We start from the raw sequence: 22,179 nt of genomic DNA, 5'->3' as shown, positions 1-22,179 counted from the left end.
GCAGCCCCAGGACGTGGAGGAGGAGCGAGCCGGGAACCCCGACTTCCGCCCCGCCCCAGGCCCTCCCAGTCCGTGCTCCCGCCCCTTCTCAGGATGCCAGGAGGGGCTCCTGTCTCCCCCCGCCCCTCTCCATCGCTCCCGACACGCCCCCAAAGGGGGGTACGAGGCGGTCCCAGGCTGGTAGGGCGGAACCTGCCGCCTCCGGCCTTGACTGCGGGACTCAACCCGCTCCAGAGCACAGCTGAGCCGAGCCCACCTGGTGAGAAGCCCCTGGGGTGGGGGGTGGGAGGGGAACCCGCCTTAACTCTTCTGTCACCTCTCTGATCCTAGTCCCTTCCCCACAGACCGTGGCGGCTGACACCCACCCACGCCCTTCTCAAATGCAGGTGGCAGAGACCCTTCCATTCCCCAGGGACCTATCGGGTCCCCTTTACCCTCTTGATCAAGGCTGTTGGATTCTAGGCCCCTTAGAGTATTGAGTTCCTTCCCTTCACCCCCTTTTCCTCCCTCTCCTTTCATAGACCCGGGGTCCAGGCCACCAGTGCCCTCCTTCTTAGGACTCAGGAGTCCCAGATCTGAGGCCCTTCCTCCCCCAGATCTCAGGAGCACTGTGGCCTCCCACGCATCTCAGGACAGAGCCCTAAATGCGTCCTCCCTCACACCCAGGAGTCTGGGCTCCCAGCCCCCTCCTCCCCCAGGATCCAGAAGTTATGGCCCAAGGCCGCTCCCATCTCTAAGTTCCTCAGGCCCTTTCCCTGCTGCGTTCACATGCAAGGGACGCCTCCTGACCTCCACTCTGACCCTGCCTCCTGTGGGGGCCCTGCTGTCCCCGCCAGTCCAGGTCCCCATCCCAGCCTTGGCAATGACCCTGGCGGCTTCCTCCCAGCGCTCCCAAATCATTCGCTCCAAGTTCCGATCTGGTGAGAGTCTTCTCTCTGTACACGTAGGGAAGGGACCCTCCCAATGCTGGGAATATAAGTCTGGGAGTCCGCACGGCGGGGTGACATGGGGGGGTGGTGGTGACACATGCCAAAGGCATGTGTTTTCTGTGCAAGAGATTATTTATGTAAAGGAGGCCCCAGCAAAGGGGTGGAGTTGTGGTTGACAGTGAGGGTGCAAATGGCTGGTGCAATGCTCACGTGAATAGTGGGGAATGGGCGGCTAGGGGTGGGCGTGCAGAGGACCAGGTACTGCCAAGGAACAGGGGCTTAAATTGACACCTGTGCCAATCGGAGGGGCGCCCAGTGTGGAACTGTGGGCAAGGGGACAATGAGCTCTCAGGCCTTGAAAGCGTCAAAGGTCACATTTCAGGTCCCAGCGCAGGTGAAAAGTGTGCAAGTGGGTACACCTGGGGGTAAAGTCCCGAGTAGACAGAGCATACGTGAGTGTGCAAATGAGTCTGCTTCTGTGGTTGGGTGGGTGCGAAGACACCAGTAACCAAAGAGCAAGGAGTGTGCAAAAGAGTGCACGTGTACAAAGAAATGTGCAAAGAGAGATCCTTGCTCCACAACTGGGGGCCAAATTCTGAATGCATTAACGTGGCTGGGTGTGTGCCGAGACAGTGAACCTAGGATGAAGAGTGGCAAAGGGTACCAGTGCACAAAAGTGCTGTAGATGCAAAAATAGAGCCCAGGGAAATGCGTGTTTGAAGGTGGGTGTGCGAAGGGGGCGACTGAGGGGAGGCCCAGAGGTAGTGCAGAAGGGAGTGGGCGTGTGCAAAACGGGGTGCGGGGATGAAAGGGGCGAGGTACAAACGCTAAGATGGTGATTGGGCGGAGGATGGGGTGGGCACCGGCTGACGAAGGGGGCAGGTGGAGGAGTTGGGGGCAGGGCTGCCTCCTGCCTGCACCACTGTCTGGCTCCTGGCCCTAGAATGGCTCTGGCCTTCGGCGCTGTGCTGGCAGGGAACAAGCAGGAGGCCCGGGAAGGGAGCAGGCTGCCCGCCCACCCGCCTGCACGGGGTGTGTAAGGGGGCTGGGCACACGTGTCCCGCCAACAACTGCAGCTCACACTCGCCTGCCAGGCCAGGCTCTTGGACACTCCCTTCCCGCCTTTCTCCTCCCACCTCCCTCCACAGTCCTCCAGCTTCGGATCCACAGACGCTATCAGGACACGAGTAAGTGTGGGCCCTGAAAGGGAGGGGATGGCGGCCCCACTCCCTTGGGGCACCCTGGAGTGCAGCTGCCACACATCTTGCTTCGGTTCCCCAGCCTCAGTCCCTATGCCCCAGGGTACATTGCAATCCCATCCTGCCCTTCCCCAGGACCCAGGAGTAAAGATCCCTGGCTGCCCCACCCCTAGGAGCTTTTCTTCCTGCTCTTGGGCTTTTCCCACTCCAATGAAATGCATGAATCCAGATCCTGTTTGTTTGGAGAAGACAGGCATCCCACACCCCACACTTGGCACACATACAAATCTCAGGATGTGGATTTCAGCTTCTCTCTCTCCCCAAGAACCAGGAGTGCTGGTCCCACCCCTGTCCCAGCAAAACCCCAGGAATCTGTGATCCTCAGCTACCACACCCCTTGGTGACTGAGGATGAGACTCCTGCCTTTCTTGAGAATGTAGAAGTCTGGGTCCCTAGCACTTCTGCCCTTCGATCCAGGAGTCCAGACAACCAGCTCCTGCCACTTGGGTTTCACTCCCTGGCTCTGTCCTCTTGCACCCGGGGGCTGGGGCCTCCAGGGTCCTCCTTCCCATGCGGCCTTGTTTCTCCCTGCCTGGCTTGCTGCCTGCAGCCCTCTCAGGGTCCTTTGCTGCCTCTCCATTCTCGGATCCAGATCCATGGATCTCAGCCGCAGACCCGGCTCTGGCTCCGGCCCCAGCCTCACCCTCGAGCCCAGCGCCTTTCCTCTTCAGCCCTGGGGTCCTTCTCCCTGAGCCAAAACACTACCCTTGGCGGTCCCTGAAGAAGGTGAGTCTCGACCAGAGTGAAGGGAAAGTCCCCCTGAGAGTCTAGCCTTGGTCCTCCTTACTGCTGCCCATTTTGCACCTCTCTGATGGGGACAAGCCGACCCCATACTTTTCACGGGGCTCTGGGGCAGGAAAGTGGGAATGGAGCAGAAGCGTTTGACATCACACCTGCTTTTTCAGGAGTCTCCCAAGATCTCCCAACATTGGAGGGAGCCCAAGCCCAAGAAGAACTTGACATACCACCAGTACATGCCCCCAGAGCCGAGACAAGGGTCCAGGGCAGACCCCCAGGCTGAAGGGTCGGCCTTGGGTCCCCCTGGACCACCTCCATGGGAATGGACAAACTCACAGCAGCCACCTCCTAGGCATGACCCTGTTTTTGTTCTCTGGGAAGTTCAGGCCCCCAGCTCCCTTCTCCCCCAGGACAAGAGTCCAAATCCCCGGCCCCTCTCCCTTCAGTTCCCAGAAATCCTGACCTCATCCCCGAGAGCCTGAGCCACCTCCTCCCCACCCCGGCCCCCTGCCGCGGTCCCTCTTCTCTCAGGCACCCGAATTAGCCTCCTCTGTTCTCTCGGAGCTTCAGAACTCAGGTCCCTTGCTTCCCTGCATCTTCAGGAGCCCCTGTCTTTGAGGACTCCAGAATGCCTTTTCTCTCTGCTCCTTCTAACCTGTTTTCCCCTCACAACTCTCGCCAGGATGAAGCTCAGTCCCCTCACTCCCTCCCCGCCAGGAGTCCCCAGCCCCTCGCCCTCTCCACACAAGTTGGAACTTCAGACTCTCAAACTGGAGGAGCTGACGGTGAGTTTGGGGAGTAGCTTCCCAGGCTGGCCCTCTCGCTCAGCGGGGACCGAGAAGTCTAACCTTGCAGCCTCTGCTCCATTGGAGATCCAGGACCTACGGTCCCCAGTCCCTCCTCTCTCGGTTTCCAAATGTCCAGCTCCGACCCCCCCCCCCCCCCAACCTGCGCCCCGGAGCCCGCCTAGCACGGCTTCTCTCCGCCTCCCTCCCTAGGTCTCAGAGCTCCGGCAGCAGCTGCGCCTGCGGGGCCTGCCAGTGTCTGGGACCAAGTCGATGCTCCTGGAGCGCATGCGCGGCGGCGCCCCGCCCCGCGAGCGGCCGAAGCCGCGGCGCGAGGACGGTCCGGCGGGTGCTCCCTGGCCTCGCTTCAGGCGCAAGGCTTTGGGAGCCGCTGGGAGGCCGAGCTCGGTGAGAGCGGGACTACGCGCGTGGACCAATGAGGAGAAGACAAAGCGGGACGGGGCGGGAAGTCGAGAAAAGATTAGCCAATAAAGTGTGTGGGGCGCGGTTAAGAGCAAAGGAGGAGGATCTTAAGGGAAGGGAAGCCAATGAAAGAATAGGGGGCGAGGCCGAAGGGAGGCATGGATGAGTGAAGGCCCGGGCCGGGACCAGGAGGTGGAGCCACAGGTAGCGAGTGGTTGGTGTTGCTCCCAGCGGGCACGGCTTATAGGAACTCGCCCTCTTCGCCGTTCTAGTTGAAGCCGAGTCCAACATCTCACTCGCTGCCCCCTCCACGTGCCGCGGAAACCCTTGTGACGGCTCCGGCTCCTGCTCCGGCTCCGGCTCCTGCTCCGGCTCCGGCTGCATCGACGGCTCAGGCTCCAGCTCCAGCTCCAGCTCCAGCTCCAGTGCCGATCCCTTCTTCAGCAGCAGCCTCGACAGCCCTGACACTGGAGGAGGAGCTGCAGGAAGCGATCCGCAGAGCGCAGGTGAGAGGGAGCGGGCCTAGGGTCTCAGTCAGGATCAGGCTGGAGTCCCAGGTTCACGCCAGTTCTGCCCGTCCACAGTTGCTTCCGAACCGGGGCATCAATGACATCCTGGAGGATCAGGTGGAGCCTGAGGGTAAGAGCCGAAGTCCTAGATTTGCGGGGAAAGGGGGCCGAGGTTCTGGGCTTCTGGGTTCGCGGGAGGAATAGGTTGGTGTCTGGACTCCTGAGTCCTACGGAGGAGTGCGCTGGGGACCTAGACTCCTGGAAAGGACGAATAGGGTGCTGGGGTCCGGATCCCTGCCTTCCTAAGCTCACACTTCATTCCTCCCCCTACAGACATGCTGCCCCCCATCCCCCTGGACTTCCCCGGCTCCTTCGACTTGCTGTCCCCCTCCCCGGACTCTGAAGGCCTCTCATCTGTCTTCTCTTCCTCGCTCCCATCCCCTACGAACTCCCCATCCCCCTCTCCCAGGGGCCCCACCGACTCCTTGGATTGGCTGGAGGCTCTGAGTGGGGGTCCCCCACTGGGCTGTGGCCCCCCAGCCCCCAGCATTTTCTCTGCTGACTTATCTGATTCCAGTGGCACCAGGCTGTGGGACCTGCTGGAGGATCCATGGTGATGGACTGTGGGGTTTCCAGGGACTGTGAACTGGTGGGGATGGAGAGGCCACAGAGATAGACTCCCTGAGGGAGGGGTTGGAGCAACCAGCAGAATCCCTCCCACCACAGACACAAAATCAGAGACAACGCTCATGCCCAGCTGGCCCCTGCACTGCTGCTGACATGCCAACCTCCTGGCTTCTGCCTGACCTCCATATGATCCCCTCCATGGTTGTGTGGTTGGGGGCAAAGGGTTTCATTTGCTGCTGACCAGGGCAAAACAAGCTGCTTGCTGCTTCCCTCAGAGACCTCATGGATGTTTTTGTTCCCACTTTCATCCCCCCATCCCACTGACTAGATGGATGCCTGTTGCTGGGGCGTCTGGAAGGTGGTCTGTGTTTTTTGGATGCAGGAGAGGGACAGGGAAGAGTAGGGAGAGAGAATAGTCTGCCAGACCCTTGGCTTCTGATTGGAGATGAGAAAAATCAGATGTGTCACATCTGAGGTCAGATTCTCTCGGAAGCAGAGTCTGAGACAAGATTTGTGTATCCATGACTTAGGAAAGAAATGCTCCTAGGAGAAACCAATGAAGGAATAGATGAAACAGGACAGCGATGGGGAAGAAGACTAGCTGGAATGTGATTTCAGGTGAAGTCCCAACATCAGCCTGATCCCATGGGGAGCTCTGCAGGATAAATTAAGTGGTAGAGTCTTTCCCACCTTGAGGCAAAGGGACCTGGGCCTTTGAGGCAAAGGGAGATCCCTGTTTGGGTTTATTACTGCTGAATAACAAACCACCCCAAAATTTAGAGTCTTAATTACTGTCTGTGATTGTTCACAATTCCATGGATTGACTGGGCTCAGTGAGGCACCATATAATGTCAACTAAAGCTGCAGTCATCTTAGGGCCCAACTGGACTGGAACATCCAAGATGGCACACTCAGGTGCATCTGGCACCTTGGCAGGGATGGCTAGTAGGCTTGACCCTACTGGGCTGTGGGATATCTGGACTTCTCTCATTCTGGGTGTGGTCTCAGTGCTCTCCCTCTCCATGTGGTTCCTTTCTCCAACAGGTAGCTGGACCCCTCACATGGTAGCTCAGGGACCCCCAAAGTGAGCATTCCTAGGGGAGGAAGCAAAAACTTCCAGTCTCTTAAAGACTAAGCTTGGAACTGGCACAACGTCACTTCCACCACATTTTATTGGTTAGTGCAAGTCAAAGTAGCCCAGGCTGAATATGGGAGAAGACTACACAAATGTATGAATATCAGGGGGCATGGTCATTGGGCACTGTCTTTGGAGCCCTGCCACTACATCCCTCTAGGCAGTCATGGGCCACAGGTCACAAGAAGGGGGCAGGATATAAACTCCAGGCACCTCAAGCTCAAGGGCAGTCCTGGGAACAAGGTTGCAGGGTAAGCCCTTAGCAGCAAACTGTTTTAAAATATAGGTTTATTATCATTCAGGTATGGTAAGGCCAATAGATCTGTAGACAATTGCCACTGAAAAGATAGTTTGTTATTTTCACAGATCCCAAAGGAAGGGGGCATGCCAAGCTATGCAGGGCACCAGGGTCAGTCAGGAGTTAGAGGGGAAGAGGAGAAACTTGGACAAGAGTCTTTACTGTGGTTTCCTTGGGAAGGAACCGATGAGGCAGAGTAAGCTTAGGATTGTCTAGTTTGAATAATTTCAGCAGGCTCTGGGGTATAAGGGTTGTCCCCAGTTGCCTGGAACTTGGCCCTGGGGTGATTACTGATGAATAGTGGCCTGAAGTATAGAATGCCATAAAGGAAGTGGTTGGGGGTATGGGCTCTGGGTTGGTTGCTTTGCATATGAAAGGCATACTTACATGTCAGTCCTTTATTACCTCTAGAAATTGGCTAGCCCTGGGAGGGGCAGTCCCTCCAATGTCAGCAAGGCCCCAGATGTCAAAGCACCAGAAATACAGAAATAAAAAGCCATGGTTAATGCATAAAGCACACAGAAGCCGGGTGTTGGGTGCACAGAACTGGTAAGAGGAATCTGAGGCGACCTGGGCAGGCTGCCAACAGTGCCCACTACAGGTGGGAATGTACAGTGGATTAGTTATGTGTTACAGGACCTAGAACTAGTGACTTCCCCTGGCTTGCTGTCATGTCAGTTTCCTTATTTGTACCTACAGCCCAGTGTGGCTGAGAGAGTTCACTGAGAATGTCCATGAACTGGACCTGGCATATGACATGTGATGATAAACATTAATCACCATTATTAGCTGCTGATCGACAATTCTAGTGCCTCGAAGTGTGTAAACTCTGGTGAACATTGAAGATCCAAGATAAAAATGGAAGGGAACAAATGCTCGTTACCATGAGGCAGAGGGAATCTTTGATGTCTTCCAAGCCAATCAGGTAGAATTTGTCCTCCTTACTTTCCAGAAGAATTAATTAAAGATCAGAGAAGGGGAGCGACCTGATCAGTGTCACACAGACAGGAGGTGTTGGAGTAGGGTTTTTTTTTTTTTTTTTGGCGGCACGTGGGCCTCTCACTGTTGTGGCCTCTCCCGTTGCGGAGCACAGGCTCCGGACGCGCAGGCTCAGCGGCCATGGCTCACGGGCCCAGCCACTCCGCGGCATGTGGGATCTTCCTGCACCGGGGCACGAACCCGTGTCCCCTGTATCGGCAGGCGGACTCTCAACCACTGCGCCACCAGGGAAGCCCCTGGAGTAGGGTTTTAAATCAGATTAATATGTCTATAGCCTGTGCCCTCAGGGTTGAAAAATCAAAGAACCTCAATCTCTGCTCTGGTGAAGCTCAGACATTTGCAAAGAGAGTCCCAAGGCAGGGTGATAGGTATTTTCATGGCAATGGTACAAGGAATAGGAGGGGCAGGACTCCTAGAAAGTGACCAGAAGCTGCAGGGGAATGGGACAGGGAGGTCAGAGAAAATATTTTTGCCAAGACTCAAAGGGTGAACAGGAGCTGGTCAGAGGAACCTCTTGGAAGACATCGTCCTTGTAGAGGGAGAAGAACATGCAAAGGCTTGAAGGTGTGAAGGGCGCTGCCACCTGGGGAAACTTGTGAGGTCAGGGTTCCTGGAATAAAAGGTGGGTGTTGGTGCTGTGGCAGAATTCAGGGCTGAAGAGGTGGGTGGCGGCCGAGTCCTGCAGGACCCTTCACATCAGGATGAAAATTGGTGGGAAAAGGGTACAGTCAGCCCTGGAAAGATCCGAAGGGGTCTGGCAGGTCTTCCTCTGTCTCTATTTCCCTTCTGACGCTCCTGTGCCTATACCCCTATATCAGTCTGTTCCCATCTCTGCCTGCCTCTGTGTCTTCACTCTTTCCCCATCTCTCCTGTGTCCAGAGGAGGGCGGCCTTGAGCTGAGAGCCTGTGGGCCCTGTGTGCAGTCTCAAAGAGAGTCAGGGCTAGGGGCGGCTAAGGAATTCTCTGGAAGGTGGAGATTTGAAAGACAGACCCAGGATTGCGAGGAGTGTGCAGGTTTGAGTCCAGAGTCTGAGGGACGGGCTTGGGTCCTGCATTCTCCATGGCCTGTCCCTCAGCCCTTTTCCAGACATGTCAGCTACTTCCTCCTGCCCCTGAGGCAAGGACTGGGCCTCCCCCAAGGGGGTGGGGAAAAATGGGGCTGGACCTATGGGGGAGCTGGGGGGAGGATGAGGTCAGATGGGGACCCCTCCCCCTACCATGCTGCCATCCCACGATCTCAGTGGAAGCATGAAAAACACCAAGAATATATTTGACAAATTACCCATTTATTTTATAGAGACGTTCCCCAGAAAGATGCATTCATATTCACTGGGGAGACGGGAGAAGAGTATATTTTGCTTTTCTCCCCCTTCTCCCTCCCCCTCCTTCTCTTCTTCTTCTTCTTCTCTCGCCCCCATCCCCATTTCTCCCTCCCTCCCTTCGTATCTCTCTTTCTCCCTCCTTTCTCTGTTACCACATAGCTAACTGGCTGCTTCCAATCACTGATTTCTATTCTGCCTTTTACCTCTATTGTATTATTATTATTATTATTATCATTATTATTTGGCCTCGCAGTTTGTGGGATCTTAGTTCCCCAACCAGGGATCGAACCTGGGCCCTCAGCAATGAAAGCATGGGGTCCTAACCACTGGACCGCCAGGGAATTCCCATCGTCCACCTTATTTTTTCTTCCTGCTTCACCAGAGATGACCACCCCCCAGCTCCCAACTCCACCAACCACCTGAGATCCTCGTCGTCATCAAGCACAGCCTCTTAGGGACCTGTGGGAGGATTTCTCTGGGAAACACACCCAGGAGAGCTTGACACAGAAGCAGGCGCCATGGTGGTTGAGGGTCATCTCTGGGGCCAGATTCACCTGTGTGGACTTATCTCTCTACCACTAGCTGCCTGGCCTAGGGCAAGCCATTTAACCTCTCTGTGCCTCAGTTTCTTCATTCCTATAATGGGAACAAGGGCAATAGTACTTTGTGGGGGTGGTGTGAGGAATAAATGAGTTAACCTGGGTAAGGTGCTTAGAACAATGCCTGGCGTATAGTAAGTGCTCATTAAGGGTCAGTGACTGTCACCGCCCCACAGGATTGATTTGATTCCCACTCCTCTGCCAAATGGCTGTGTCCCCCCACGTGACCACCGCATGTGCACGAGGGTTGCCCTGCCCTTGGTGTTGTCCAGCTTTCTCATTTTCAGTCTGTCCACTGTTACCTCTTGTTTCTCTCAAATCTTGTTTATCCCTGATGGTGGATGATGGGGACTCCCATACCTCAGACAGCCTGGTGATGAAGACCTCAGCGCCAGGGCAGGTGGGGGTGGGATTAGATGGCTGAACTGGGAGGAAAAGAGGGAAATGGGAATTGTGAACATTTATTCTCTAGAAGACAGCCTCTCTCCTTCCCTTGGGCAAACTGCTTCAGTGCCAAACCTTCATTCAAACTTTGAACCCAGCCCCTCCCTCTCTGGGGATCCTAGACAAGTCACTTCCCCTCTCTGACCTCATAGATGACCTGGTTCCTAGGTATTTTCCCAAGAGAAGTGAAAACATGTTTGCATAAAGACTTGTACACAAATGTTGATAACAGCATCATTCATTATAGCTCTAAACTGGGGAGAGCCCAAATGTCCATCAGATGGTGAACAGATAAGCACCCCTCGGGACACCCACACAGTGCAATACTACTCAGCAGTGAAAAGGTGGCGAATGGTTGATACCTGCAAGGATATGAATGAATCTCAGAAACATGAGGCTAAGTGAAAGAAGTCAAACACAAAACACTAAACATGGAATGATTCTTTATGATTCTAGAAAAGGCAAAACTAAAGTGACCAGGAGGTGTAACCAAGCAGGACCCTATGGGGCCTTCCCGGGACAGGTCCCCCCATGTCCTCCACATACCTCTTGTCTGTAGAAAAACTTTAGCCTCCTAGGCCTTCCCCGAGTTACAAAGGATAAATTTTATCAGAGAGGTGAGATATGCAGAAGCAAAGGAAAAACAGTCTAGCAAGACAAAATAATAATAGTTTAGCCATTAAACAAAGTCAAGGACCTTTAGTTCCTCCTCAAGGGCTATAGATAATATTCTGAGTCATATCCTTTGAGCTGTTTTGCAGATACTGAAACCTCCACCAGGTGGAAGAAGTTAATTATATGCTACCCACAAGAATGTAGACCCCAGACTGATTGGAACCAGAAGGTTGATGATGTTGACTCCTAATTACCTCACTACCAACCAATCAGGAGAATGTCCAAGAGCTGATCACGCACCCTACAACCCCTCTCCCTTACCCTGTCTTTAAAAGCCTTTCCCTGGGCTTCCCTGGTGGCGCAGTGGTTGAGAGTCCACCTGCCGATGCAGGGGACATGGGTTCGTGCCCTGGTCTGGGAAGATCCCACATGCTGCGGAGCGGCTGGGCCCGTGAGCCATGGCTGCTGAGCCTACGCGACCAGAGCCTGTGCTCCGCAACGGGAGAGGACACAGCAGTGAGAGGCCCGCGTACCACAAAACAAAAAACAAAAAACAAAAAAACAAACTTTCCCTGAAATCCATTGAGTCTTTTAAGCACTAGCTGCCTGGACTCCTTGCTTGGTGCCCTGCAATAAACACTGCACTTTCCTTCACCACAAGCCGGTGTCAGTAGATTGTCTTTACTCCATGTGGGCAGGCAGACCCAAGCTAGGTTCAGTAACAGAAGCAGCTCAGTGGTTCCTTTCAGTATATTCACAGAATGGCCCATCCAGCAGTACAATCAATATCAGAGCATTTTCATCACCACAAAAAGAAACCCCATCTATACCCATTAGCAGTCACTGCCCATTTCCTCCCAAACCTCTGCTCCTCCCACTAGGCAAACACTAATCTACTTTTTGTCTCTGGATTTGCCTGTTCTGGATATGTCATACGAATGGAATCATATGTGGTCCATTGTGTTCAGCTTCTTTCACTCAGCATAATGTTTCCAAGCTTCACCCGTGTTTTAGCATGTACAGTATTAAAATGGAACAGGACCCTATGGTCCTTCCCTGCCATGTCCTCTGCCTGCCTTTTGTCTGTGGAAAACCTTTAGCCAAAGAATAAATTTAATCAGAGAAGTGAGAAGTTGCAGAAGCAAAAAAAGCAGTCAAACAGGACAAAACAATAATAGGTTAGTCACTAAGCAAAGTCAAGGACCTTTAATTCCTCTTCAAGGGCTCTAGATAATATTCTGAGTCATGTCCTGTGATCCATCTTGTAGATACTGAAATCCCCACCAGGTGGAAGAAGTTAACTACATGATGACCAGAGTGTAGCCATGACATAAGCTGCCATAATTCTGAGAATTGGCCTCAAGGAAATGAGAACAAACTGACCCTGGAACTGAAGATTAACTGTACTTAAAATAGTCAAGATGATGCTAATCAGACCACCAATGACCAAGTTCAAGACGACTGTCAGAGCTGACTGCTATTTCTGCATGGAGCCCCCTCCCTCTGTCTATAAAAGCTCTTTCCCACTGATTGTCAAGGGGGGCGAGTTGGCCTTTGGACAGAATTCCACCCTCACCCCCACCCCAGTTGCCAGCATCCAAAATAGGGCAAACTTTCTTTTCCACCAACTTTGCCTCTTTATTAGCTTTTGAGCGGTGAGCAGCCAGACCCCCACTTTCGGTTACCGTATTTCACTCATTTTTATGGCTGAATGATATGCCATTTTATGGATCCACCATATTTTGTTCATCCCTTCAGCAGGTGATGGACATTTGGGTTGTTTCCCCTTTTTGGCTATTATGACTAATGCTGCTATCAAATGGGTAGATATTATTGTATATAAATTGTATTCACTAAAGCTGGGAAATAAAGACCAAGCAGAACAAAATGATTGTGTTTACAGACACATCCAGAGTTGGTAAAAGGATAAAGAAAGATAGAAATATCCCAACAAAAGTGAGAATCACCATTAACTGCAGTGGAGGGAGAGAGGCTTTCTGGGTGTTTCCGTATCCTGACAGCATCCCAGGTGTGCAGTAAAGGGTTAACTCAACAGTCTTGGGGGTGCTTAAACCCTGCACATTCCAAAGAGAGGACTGACCAATGATCAGCTCCTGGGACATAACCTCTAAGCTCTTGGCTTGTCCTACCTGCTAAGAGTGTCTTTGTTTACTTGGAGCCTTGGACCACATGGTATCAGCTTAACTTCTGGAGGTACTGGAGACTGAGTAGCTGAGGTCAGTCACATGGGCATCCAGCCATTCCTACATGACCAACCCACAGTAAAAATCCTGGGCACCAAGGCTCTTGGGAGCTTCTCTGGTTGGCAATACTTGGTATGTGTTGTCACACATCGTTGCCGGGAGACTTAAGTGCTGTTCATATGACTCCACTGGTATACGAGACAACTGGAAGCTTCCACCTGGTCTCTCCTGAACTCTACCCTGTGCACATTTTGCCTTTGCTGATTTTAATCTGTATCTTTTCACTTTATTAAAACACAAACATGAGTATAACGGCTTTCCTGTGAGTCCTTCCAGCAGATCATTGAATCCGAGAGCGGTCTTGGGGTCCACCGACACACCAGGTCTTAATCTGGATAGGAGTTTCTGCTGTTATTCTTTTTTTTTTTTTTTTTTTTTTTTCTTCCGGTACGCGGGCCTCTCACTGTTGTGGCCTCTCCCATTGCGGGGCACAGGCTCCGGACGCGCAGGCTCAGCGGCCATGGCTCACGGGCCCAGCCGCTCCGCAGCATGTGGGGTTTTCCCGGACCGGGGCACGAACCCGTGTCCCGTGCATTGGCAGACGGACTCTCAACCACTGCGCCACCAGGGAAGCCCTGCTGTTATTCTTTTTATTTATTTATTTATTTATTTATTTATTTATTTATTTATTTATTTAGGCTGCACCGGGTCTTAGTTGTGGCACGCAGGATATTCGTTGCAGCATGTGAACTCTTAGTTGCGGCATGCATGTGGGATCTAGTTCCCCAACCAGGGATCGAACCCAGGTGCCCTGCATTGGCAGCACGGAGTGTTACGTCCTGGACTACCAGGGAAGTCCCTGCCCTGTTATTCTTTTTTTAAAAAAAATAAATTTATTGATTTATTTATTTTTGGCTGCATTAGGTCTTCGTTGCACGGCCTTTCTCTAGTTGCGGCAAGCAGGGGCTACTCTCTGTTGTGGTGCGCGGGCTTCTCATTGCGGTGGCTTCTCTTGTTGCGGAGCACGGGCTCCAGGTGTGCCGGCTTCAGTACTTGTGGCTCGTGGGCTCTAGAGCACGGGCTCAGTAGTTGTGGTGCATGGGCTTAGTTGCTCCGCGGCATGTGGGATCTTCCTGGACTAGGGCTTGAACCCATGTCCCCTGCATTGGCAGGCAGATTCTTAACCACTGCACCACCAGGGAAGCCCTGTTATTCTTTAAACTGTGCATTTTATGAATGTTTCACATGTATGATATTAGAATTTAAAAAAATAATCAGGACTTCTTAATGAACAGAGGCAAATAAAGAAAAGGGAAGAATTAAAAATAAGTTTCAGGGTTGGGTTGTTGCAGAAGGCTTGCTGTGGCTTTTAAGAAAACATGCAAAAGAGAAATAGCTTCAAGAAGAGCAAAGTGAAGAATCACTCAATTCACTTTGGCCTACTGAGTTTTAGAATCCGAGAATCTCGCTTAGCAGACTGACTTCAAAGCTCAGGAGAAGTGATAAAAATACTAAAAGAGACCTCATTCAAAGAGAAATGTAATTGAAAATGGTGCCATTTTCCCCCAAAGAAATCGGAGATAATTTTAAAAGATGGGAATATCCAACTTTGGCAAGACTGTGGGAGAATGGGCTTAGACGACAGAATATAAATTTTTTCACAAGTTATACAGCATAGTTGATTTTAAATGCACACTTCATGACCCAGAAATTTCAATTCTAATAATATATCCTTTAAAAGAAATATTAGTATGCATGCATAAAGATTTCCCACACTATAGCCAAAAATGGCAAATGACAAGGATATTCTCCCCAGCATTATTTGTAATAGCAAAAAATAACAAACACCCTAAAAACCTTCAGGTGGAGTATGGATGTGCCATAGTTGATGAATACAATAGAATCTTTTGCAACTACCAAAAGAGATTGGAAAGATGCTTACTACACAAAGCAGATTAAAAAGAACAGCAAGGGCTTCCCTGGTAGCACAGTGGTTGAGAGTCCGCCTGCCGATGCAGGGGACACGGGTTCGTGCCCGGGTCTGGGAAGATTCCACATGCCGCGGAGTGGCTGGGCCCGTGAGCCATGGCCGCTGAGCCTGCGCGTCCAGAGCCTGTGCTCCGCAACGGGAGAGGCCACAACAGTGAGAGGCCCGCGTACCGCAAAAAATACATACATAGATAAATAAGTAAAAATAAAAAGAACAGCAAGTTCCAAAATTTGTACGGTTGTATATGTAAACAAAAAATGACACATGATCTTTTTACATTTTATAATTTAATTTTTAAGTTTTTAAGTTTTAAATTTCTTTTAGTTTTCTTTTTAAAAGCTTGGTTTTTTCCCTTTGGATGGCTCAAGAGTTTATCCCCCAGATGGTAAGAATTTATCTTTTAATCATTAATTTGTAATGTTACCCTCAACATACATTAAATTCCCAAATTAATTGCTGTCCATTTCTGACCTTTCTAGGCAGTTCCTTTCGTCTGTTTTCCACGCACTGGGATCACACTGTTTTATTTGTTGAGGTGTGACATTAGTTTTCAACATCTGGTAGAGCCTGCCCTGCTCAGCACTCTCTACTTTTGGAAGTTTTAAAGTTATTCTATTATTAAACTTTTTTGGGGGGGGGTCTAAAGTGATGTTTCTGGCCCCAAAATAAAAATGTGAGAGTCGGGCTTCCCTGGTGGCTCAGTGGTTGAGAGTCCGCCTGCCAATGCAGGGGACGCGGGTTCGTGCCCCGGTCCGGGAGGATCCCACATGCCGCGGAGCGGCTGGGCCTGTGAGCCTTGGCCGCTGAGCCTGCGCGTCTGGAGCCTGTGCTCCGCAACGGGAGAGGCCACAGCAGTGAGAGGCCCGCGTACCACAAAAAAACAAAAACAAACAAACAAACAAACAAACAAAAGGCTGGAAATTTGAAAGGGGAATCCTTAAATAGAGTTACCGAGAAACCTATTAGCCTAGTAAGTACTGTGGCATCCCATTCCATGGGTACCAAGCCACAAGAAAGAGGCCCTAAGAGAACCACCCAGAGAGACTGAAGAGGCCTGCAAGGGGGATGTGTGGTAGTCGTTAGAGCCATGCATAAATCTGGGGCATGTGGGCAGGTTGCTCTTGCTTGCCCTCTGTGAAATAAAATTCATGTATTATGGCAAGATGAGAAAAATTTAAACATGAAGATTCTTCTCTGCCCTTTGGCCTCTCCTCTCCCCGCACTGTGCATTGCGTGTCTGCATTACCCATTGACACACTCCCCGTCCCCCATGGGCAGGAATCCCTGCTCAGTCATAAACAGCAACATTCTCCGAGCACTAACAAGACAACTCCTTAAAAGATAACATTCCTTCTTGATCTCGTAAGGCGTCACATGACCCACCAGGATGATGCTTAGATCTGGATTATGTAAACTGTTAATAACACATCATTTGATGTACAGCCCTCTGTCTCAAAAGAACTTACAAAACTGTGCCTTGATTTCTAACCAGTGGAACAGTTCTCAGAGCTTTCTGAGATGCTCTTCCCTGGTTATAATCCTCAAATTTGGCCCAAATAAAATTTTCCATTTCTTTCTTAGGTCCACTGATTAATTTTTCGTCGACACCTCTTTGAAATTGGGTACGACCACATGACTTTCTTCAGTCACTGAAATGTGAGTGGCAAACCTTTTCTTCCTTTGTACCCATTTTTGGAGCTTCCTCCCATTTTTTTTTTTGCCACACCGTTTGTCATGTGGGATCTTAGTTCCCCCACCAGGGATGGAACCCATGCCCCCTGCAGTGGAAGCGTGGAGTCTTAACCACTGGACCACCAGGGAAGTCCCAGCATCTTCCCAATTCTTAGGGTATTCTTTCATTACCTTTTCTTGAATCAGCTCCCTTACAAATATGGTGGCCGTGTTTGTATTAGGTGACACCCCCCCGCTCCCCATGACCTCAGGTAATTGACTCATGGTGGATGCCTGACTCAAATATCAATCCGATTGAGCCAATCAGATTATCTTTTTCAGGAATGTCAAACTGTGGCAGAGAGACACTAGGAGTGTTTGTTGGGCCCTTGAAATGAGACTTCTATTTCACCATCACCTCCGTGGTCCACCATCTCTGCATGCTGGAAATGTTACAGTAGCCTTCTCACTGGTCTCTTTGTCTCCATCCTTGCCCTTACAGCCCTGTCTCCACATAGCAGCCAGATATGTCCACACAGCAAATCAGATCATATCACTCCCCTGATTAAATTAAAGCCCTCTGATGGCTTCCCATCGGTCTTAGAATAAAACCCAAAGTCCTCATCATGGTCGACAAGGCATTTCATGGTCCCACTCTGCTAACTTCTCCACCTATATCTGTCTCCATGTGCTCCAGTCACACTGGTCTCATTTCACTCTCATGTATGACTAGACTACCCCCCGCCCCGCCACAGGACCTTTGCACGTGGGATCTCAAGTCAGGTGAGGATATGCATGTTGGCCTACTTCATGCCAAAGTCATGAAAGATTTTGCAAATGCAGAGACTAATCTATTTAGTTTGTTATCCAGTTATTTATGGCTGCCTAACAGATTATCCCAAAACTTAGTGGCATAAAACAATCAGAGTGCTGTGCTCACAGAATCTGTGAATCAGGAACTCAGATATGGCTTGTCTCTGCAACATGTTGTCAGGAACCTCAGCTGGATCACTCTAAACGCTAGGTTGACTGGAACAACTGTGGAATCATCTGGAGGCTTCCACACTCACATGTCTGATGTGTGGGCTGGGATGACTTGAGGCTGGCCTCAGCTAAGACTGTTAATCTGTGGCCTCTCATTGAGTTTGGGCCTCCTCACAGCATGGTTGCTTCAGATAGCTGGACTTCTTACATGATGACGACTGAGGACTCCAAGAGTAAGCGTTTCAGCAAACAACTTGAAAGCCATGTTGTGAGGGAGTCCAAGCTACCCTGTCTTGCAGGATATTCCAAATGAGCGCCACTAAATGCAGCTGCATAAAAGCACTCAGCCAACGTTGCACTGGAGCAGAGAATCACCCAGCTGACCCACAGACTGGTGGGAAATAATTAATTGCTGTCACTTGAAGCCACTATGTTTTGTTAACACAGTCCTTGAGAGCAGGGATCCTGTTAGGTTCATCACTACAGGTATTTACTAAAAGAATGAATAGACTCTCGTCGAGTTCATTGAGCCCTGCTGGTCTCTGAGTTCTCAACCAAAATCATCGTAGTCCCCAGAAGCCAGGGTTGCAGAGGTGGGGCACAAGGTCTTGGATTCACACCAACTACCAGCCAATATGGTTCTCTTGTGAAAACTGGGCAAAAGGTCCCCACTCTGGGTGGACTCATTAGAAAAAAGTGAGCCCTCTGGGTGGACACAGTCCCAGGGACACATGGCTTGGAGAGCAGACTGTAGGTTCTATTTAAGCCCCACTTGCCTCCTTGTCCAGGGACCTTTGTGTAGTGACTAACTTGCACAATAATCCAGGGCTTCCCTGTTTTGCACCCTACAGACATTCTTCCCTTCTTCCTTGGTAAGAGCACCCCAATTTTCTTACTGCAAGCCACCATGTCCTTCAGAGGAAGCTGATCAACTCTCCAGCTGCAGGGGGCAAAGATTTATTGATCTGAAGCTAAGTCAATCCCAGGGTCTCATTCACCATGCCTTATAAGGGGTCAGGGGCATGGGACACACTTCTGGTCAATGAGACATGGGGCCAGTTGCTGGAGGATTTGGAAGGTTTCCCACACTCTTCAGAAGGGACCTAAGATAAGAACAAACCTCTTTTTGCTGCCTTGGGAAAAGGATATCTGTTTGACACCTGAGTATGTGGCAGCTTTCTTGGGACCACAGGGAGCATGTGGGAGCTGATTTAAGAGATTATGGCAGCTCAACATGATGCATAGAACTGGGGTCTTTTTTTTTTTTTTTACTTATTTTTATTTAAAAAAATTATTTATTTTATTTATTTATTTTTGTCTGCATCTTCGTTGCTGTGCACAGGCTTTCTCTGGTTGCAGTGAGCAGAGGTTACTCTTTGCTGTCACGCGTGGGCTTCTCATTGTGGTGGCTTCTCTTGTTGCGGAGCACGGGCCCTAGGTGCACAAGCTTCAGTAGTTGTGGCACATAGGCTCAGTAGTTGTGGCTCGCAGGCTCTAGAGCGCAGGCTCAGTAGTTGTAGTGCACTGGCTTAGCTGCTTCAGCAGCATGTGGGATTTTCCTGGACCAGGGCTCGAACCCATGTCCCCTGCCTTGGTAGGCAGACTCCTAACCACTGCGCCACCAGGGAAGTCCCAGAACTGGGGTCTTGTTGAGCTGCTAAGTTAACCCTGGAGATGTGCCACCTCTGGTCCTGTTGTGTGAGACACATGAACATGTTATTTAAACAAGTTAGTGGGGACTTCTGTTACTTGCAGCCTGAAGCATTATGGTACAAGAGGGTAGTGTTCTGGAACATGTAATAATGTGTGCCTCATACCTTAGAACAGATCTTGGGGGAGCCAGAAAAGGAGAATGGAGTGCTGAGGACCAGCTAACATCAGTGCTTGAGGAGTGGGGACAGGTCTGCCGCGATCCCAGTCCACTCTGGCAGGAAGGCTGCCTCTGGCTTAAAGAGTTTGAGGAAGGGAGAGTCTGGGAGGGTATAATTGGCCAGGTAGATGGTCTCTCCACCTGCGAGGTAGGAGGCCCAGATCCCAAACGTTCCAATGGTCATAATGGTGTGATTACATTGCGTGAGCAATGCAAAATCCTTGGCGGGTGAGCCCTCAATGCCGTTGCCGGCAAAGACCACATCCCCGCGGGAGGACTCAATGTTTTCCCGGCACCAGGCCATGCCGTTGCTGGTGACCACGAAGATGGGGGAGGGGTAGCGAGCCCGGAACCAGTCCAGGGCCTGCTGCAGGTAGCCCCGGTCGGCCACCACGCCCTTCCACACGTTGGGCATAACGTGGATGTAGTCCCCCCGGCGCACGTGGACCCCTACGTAGGTGCTCGGCCGGCTCCCATTCACCTGCAGACCCCGCAGAAAATTCTGGGCCTCCTCACGCACGTGGTCGTGCAGGGTGAACTCCTGGAGGATCTCGGCGCGGAGGTGGTGGTAGAAGGTCCAAGAGCAGGGGTAGCCGGTGAGGCGCACGTACTCGCCCGGGATGTGTCGGTACCGCTCCTCCATCCAGTCGTTCAGGGGGTAGTTCCGCCAGGGGATCCTGCTGGCCGTGCTGTCGTGCAGGACGGGGAGGGTGATTCTGAAGATGGGGGCCAGCGTGCTGTGCATCTGGGGCGGGATGAAGGCCGGCCGCCCGTTCATCTTGGCCAGGGCGTACAGGGTGGCGTACTCCCCCATCTGGTTCCCCAGGCGGCCTATGGCATTGATCGTCCAGATGCCCTTCGGCTGGGGGCTCGGCTGGGGGCTCGAGGGAGAGTCCTTGGTTGCTGGCTCCAGCGCCTGTAACTCCCACGTGGGCTGAATCTTCGCTAGCCTCTGCTGAAGGTGAAATACGGTGGAAGCCGTGAAGACAAAGAGGATGAAGGGGGCCGTGGGGAAGAAGAAAGGTGCCTGTGTGCTGAGCATGGCTGTTAGGAGAGGAAGAGCAGGACACGGTTAGCTCAGGGGACGGAGGCCCTGGGCTAGTGCATGAAGCTGGCGGCGCAGTTGTCCCGGCAGACATTGCATGGACGTATGTACGTGTGGATCTACTTTGCGTGTGCATGGAAATGAGTGTGAATACTCGGGTTACATGTATGCAGGTACAGCTCTGGAGTGTGTGTTATGTGGCTGTGTCTCCACTGGACTCATATGTGCATGTTTTTTACATGTGTATATGCACTGTATGTATATAGACACCCATGGTATGTGCGTTGTATGAGTATATATGGTATTTATATGTTGTGTACATATGTGAGTGTGGAATTGTGTGCAGGTGAATGGACATGTGTACATTGTATTGTACGGTTGTGTATATACAGGCACACCTGATTCTATTGCATTTCGCAGATATTGCATTTTTTACAAATTGAAGGTTTGTGGCAAGCCTGCATTTTCAGATGATGGTTAGCATTTTTTAGCAATCAGGCGTTTTTTTAAATTTTTATTTCACACATAAAGTATGCAGATCTTAAGTGTCTAGACTGATGAAGTTTTTTTTTTTTTTTTTTTTTATCTTTTAGCCACAGCACGTGGCATGTAGGATCTTACTTCCCCCACCAGGGATGGAACCTGTGCCCCCTGCAGTGGCAGCACAGTCTTAACCACTGGACCACCAGGGAAGTCCTGCAATCAGGTTTTTTGTTGTTGTTGTTGTTGTTGTTTTTTTAACTCTAATACAGTATTCATTTTTCATTCACCAGGTCTTTTTTTTTAAAATCAGGTGTTTTTAATTAAGGTATGTACATTGGGATTTTTTAGATATAAAGCTATTGCACATTTAATAGACTACAGTACAGGGTAAACACAACTTTTATATGCACTGGGAAACCAAAAAATATTGTGTGACTTTGTTGTAATATTCGCTGTACATTGGGATTTTTTAGATATAAAGCTATTGCACATTTAATAGACTACAGTACAGGGTAAACACAACTTTTATATGCACTGGGAAACCAAAAAATATTGTGTGACTTTGTTGTAATATTCGCTGTATTGTGGTGGTCTGAAACCAAACTCAAAATATCTCTGAGTGATATTTGTATTGTGTACATATAGGGGTGTGTACTACATATATGGTGTGCAGGTGACTGTGAACAAATAGCATGTGTGTATATGTGATGCTATGCATACATTACGTGTATACACATTGTATGTTGAAATGTGGGTGTTTATAGACTGTAAGTATACACGTGTGGCCGTCTATATATAATGAGTTCAAGTGTACGAACCTACTATTTACTGGGAATCCAGTTTCTTTTTTTTAATAAATTTAATTATTTGTTTTTATTTTTTTGGCTGTGTTGGGTCTTCGTTGCTGTGCACAGGCTTTCCCTAGTTGCAGCGAGCGGGGGCTACTCTTCATTGCGGTGCGCAGGCTTCTCACTGCAGTGGCTTCTCTTGTTGCGGAGCACGGGTTCTAGGCACACGGGCTTCAGTAGTTGTGGCTCGCAGGTTCAGTAGTCGTGGCGCTCCGGCTTAGTTGCTCTGTGGCATGTGGGCTCTTCCCAGACCAGGAATCGAACCCGTGTCCCCTGCATCGGCAGGCAGATTCTCCACCACCACGCCACCAGGGAAGCCCGGGATCCAGTTTCTAGAGATGTCCATGCCTGCATGCCCTGCCTATCTATATCCCCTTTGATGGGAAATTGCCCTGCCCATCA

At 50.8% G+C, this 22,179-nt stretch overlaps 2 protein-coding genes across 4 annotated transcripts; one reads left to right on the top strand and one right to left on the bottom strand.

Annotated features, from left to right (window-relative positions):
- Window positions 1–862: 862 nt before the first annotated feature.
- MAMSTR (MEF2 activating motif and SAP domain containing transcriptional regulator) lies at window positions 863–5,539 on the top strand (the record flags this gene model as incomplete). Of its 3 annotated transcripts, none has more annotated exons than XM_079723215.1 (9): window positions 863–920; window positions 2,078–2,116; window positions 2,781–2,914; window positions 3,094–3,278; window positions 3,609–3,711; window positions 3,925–4,119; window positions 4,407–4,640; window positions 4,719–4,773; window positions 4,977–5,539. In XM_079723215.1, the coding sequence occupies 9 exons, from the start codon at window positions 863–865 to the stop codon at window positions 5,258–5,260; spliced, it is 1,287 nt and encodes a 428-aa protein (XP_079579341.1). In that variant the 3' UTR covers window positions 5,261–5,539. The 3 variants fall into 3 exon arrangements, with proteins under 3 accessions (XP_079579341.1, XP_079579340.1, XP_079579339.1); XM_079723214.1 differs by having other exon boundaries at window positions 2,748–2,914; XM_079723213.1 differs by having other exon boundaries at window positions 2,739–2,914.
- Window positions 5,540–18,458: 12,919 nt separating this feature from the next.
- FUT2 (fucosyltransferase 2 (H blood group)) lies at window positions 18,459–20,445 on the bottom strand. The gene is made up of 2 exons (XM_079723216.1): window positions 19,349–20,445; window positions 18,459–19,222 (listed from the first exon to the last, which is right to left on the bottom strand). Exon 1 carries the CDS (start codon window positions 20,441–20,443, stop codon window positions 19,409–19,411), a length of 1,035 nt encoding a protein of 344 aa, XP_079579342.1. The 5' UTR covers window positions 20,444–20,445; the 3' UTR covers window positions 18,459–19,222; window positions 19,349–19,408.
- Window positions 20,446–22,179: the final 1,734 nt, after the last annotated feature.

This window comes from Hyperoodon ampullatus (genome assembly GCF_949752795.1).
Source record: "Hyperoodon ampullatus genome assembly, chromosome: 18".
NCBI classification, from domain to species: domain Eukaryota; kingdom Metazoa; phylum Chordata; class Mammalia; order Artiodactyla; family Ziphiidae; genus Hyperoodon; species Hyperoodon ampullatus.
This window is presented reverse-complemented; position numbering and strand designations above follow the sequence as displayed.

Coding starts and splice junctions, on each gene's coding strand:
- FUT2 (XM_079723216.1), bottom strand. CDS start 20,443: ATGCTCAGCACACAGGCACCTTTCTTCTTCCCCACGGCCCCCTTCATC.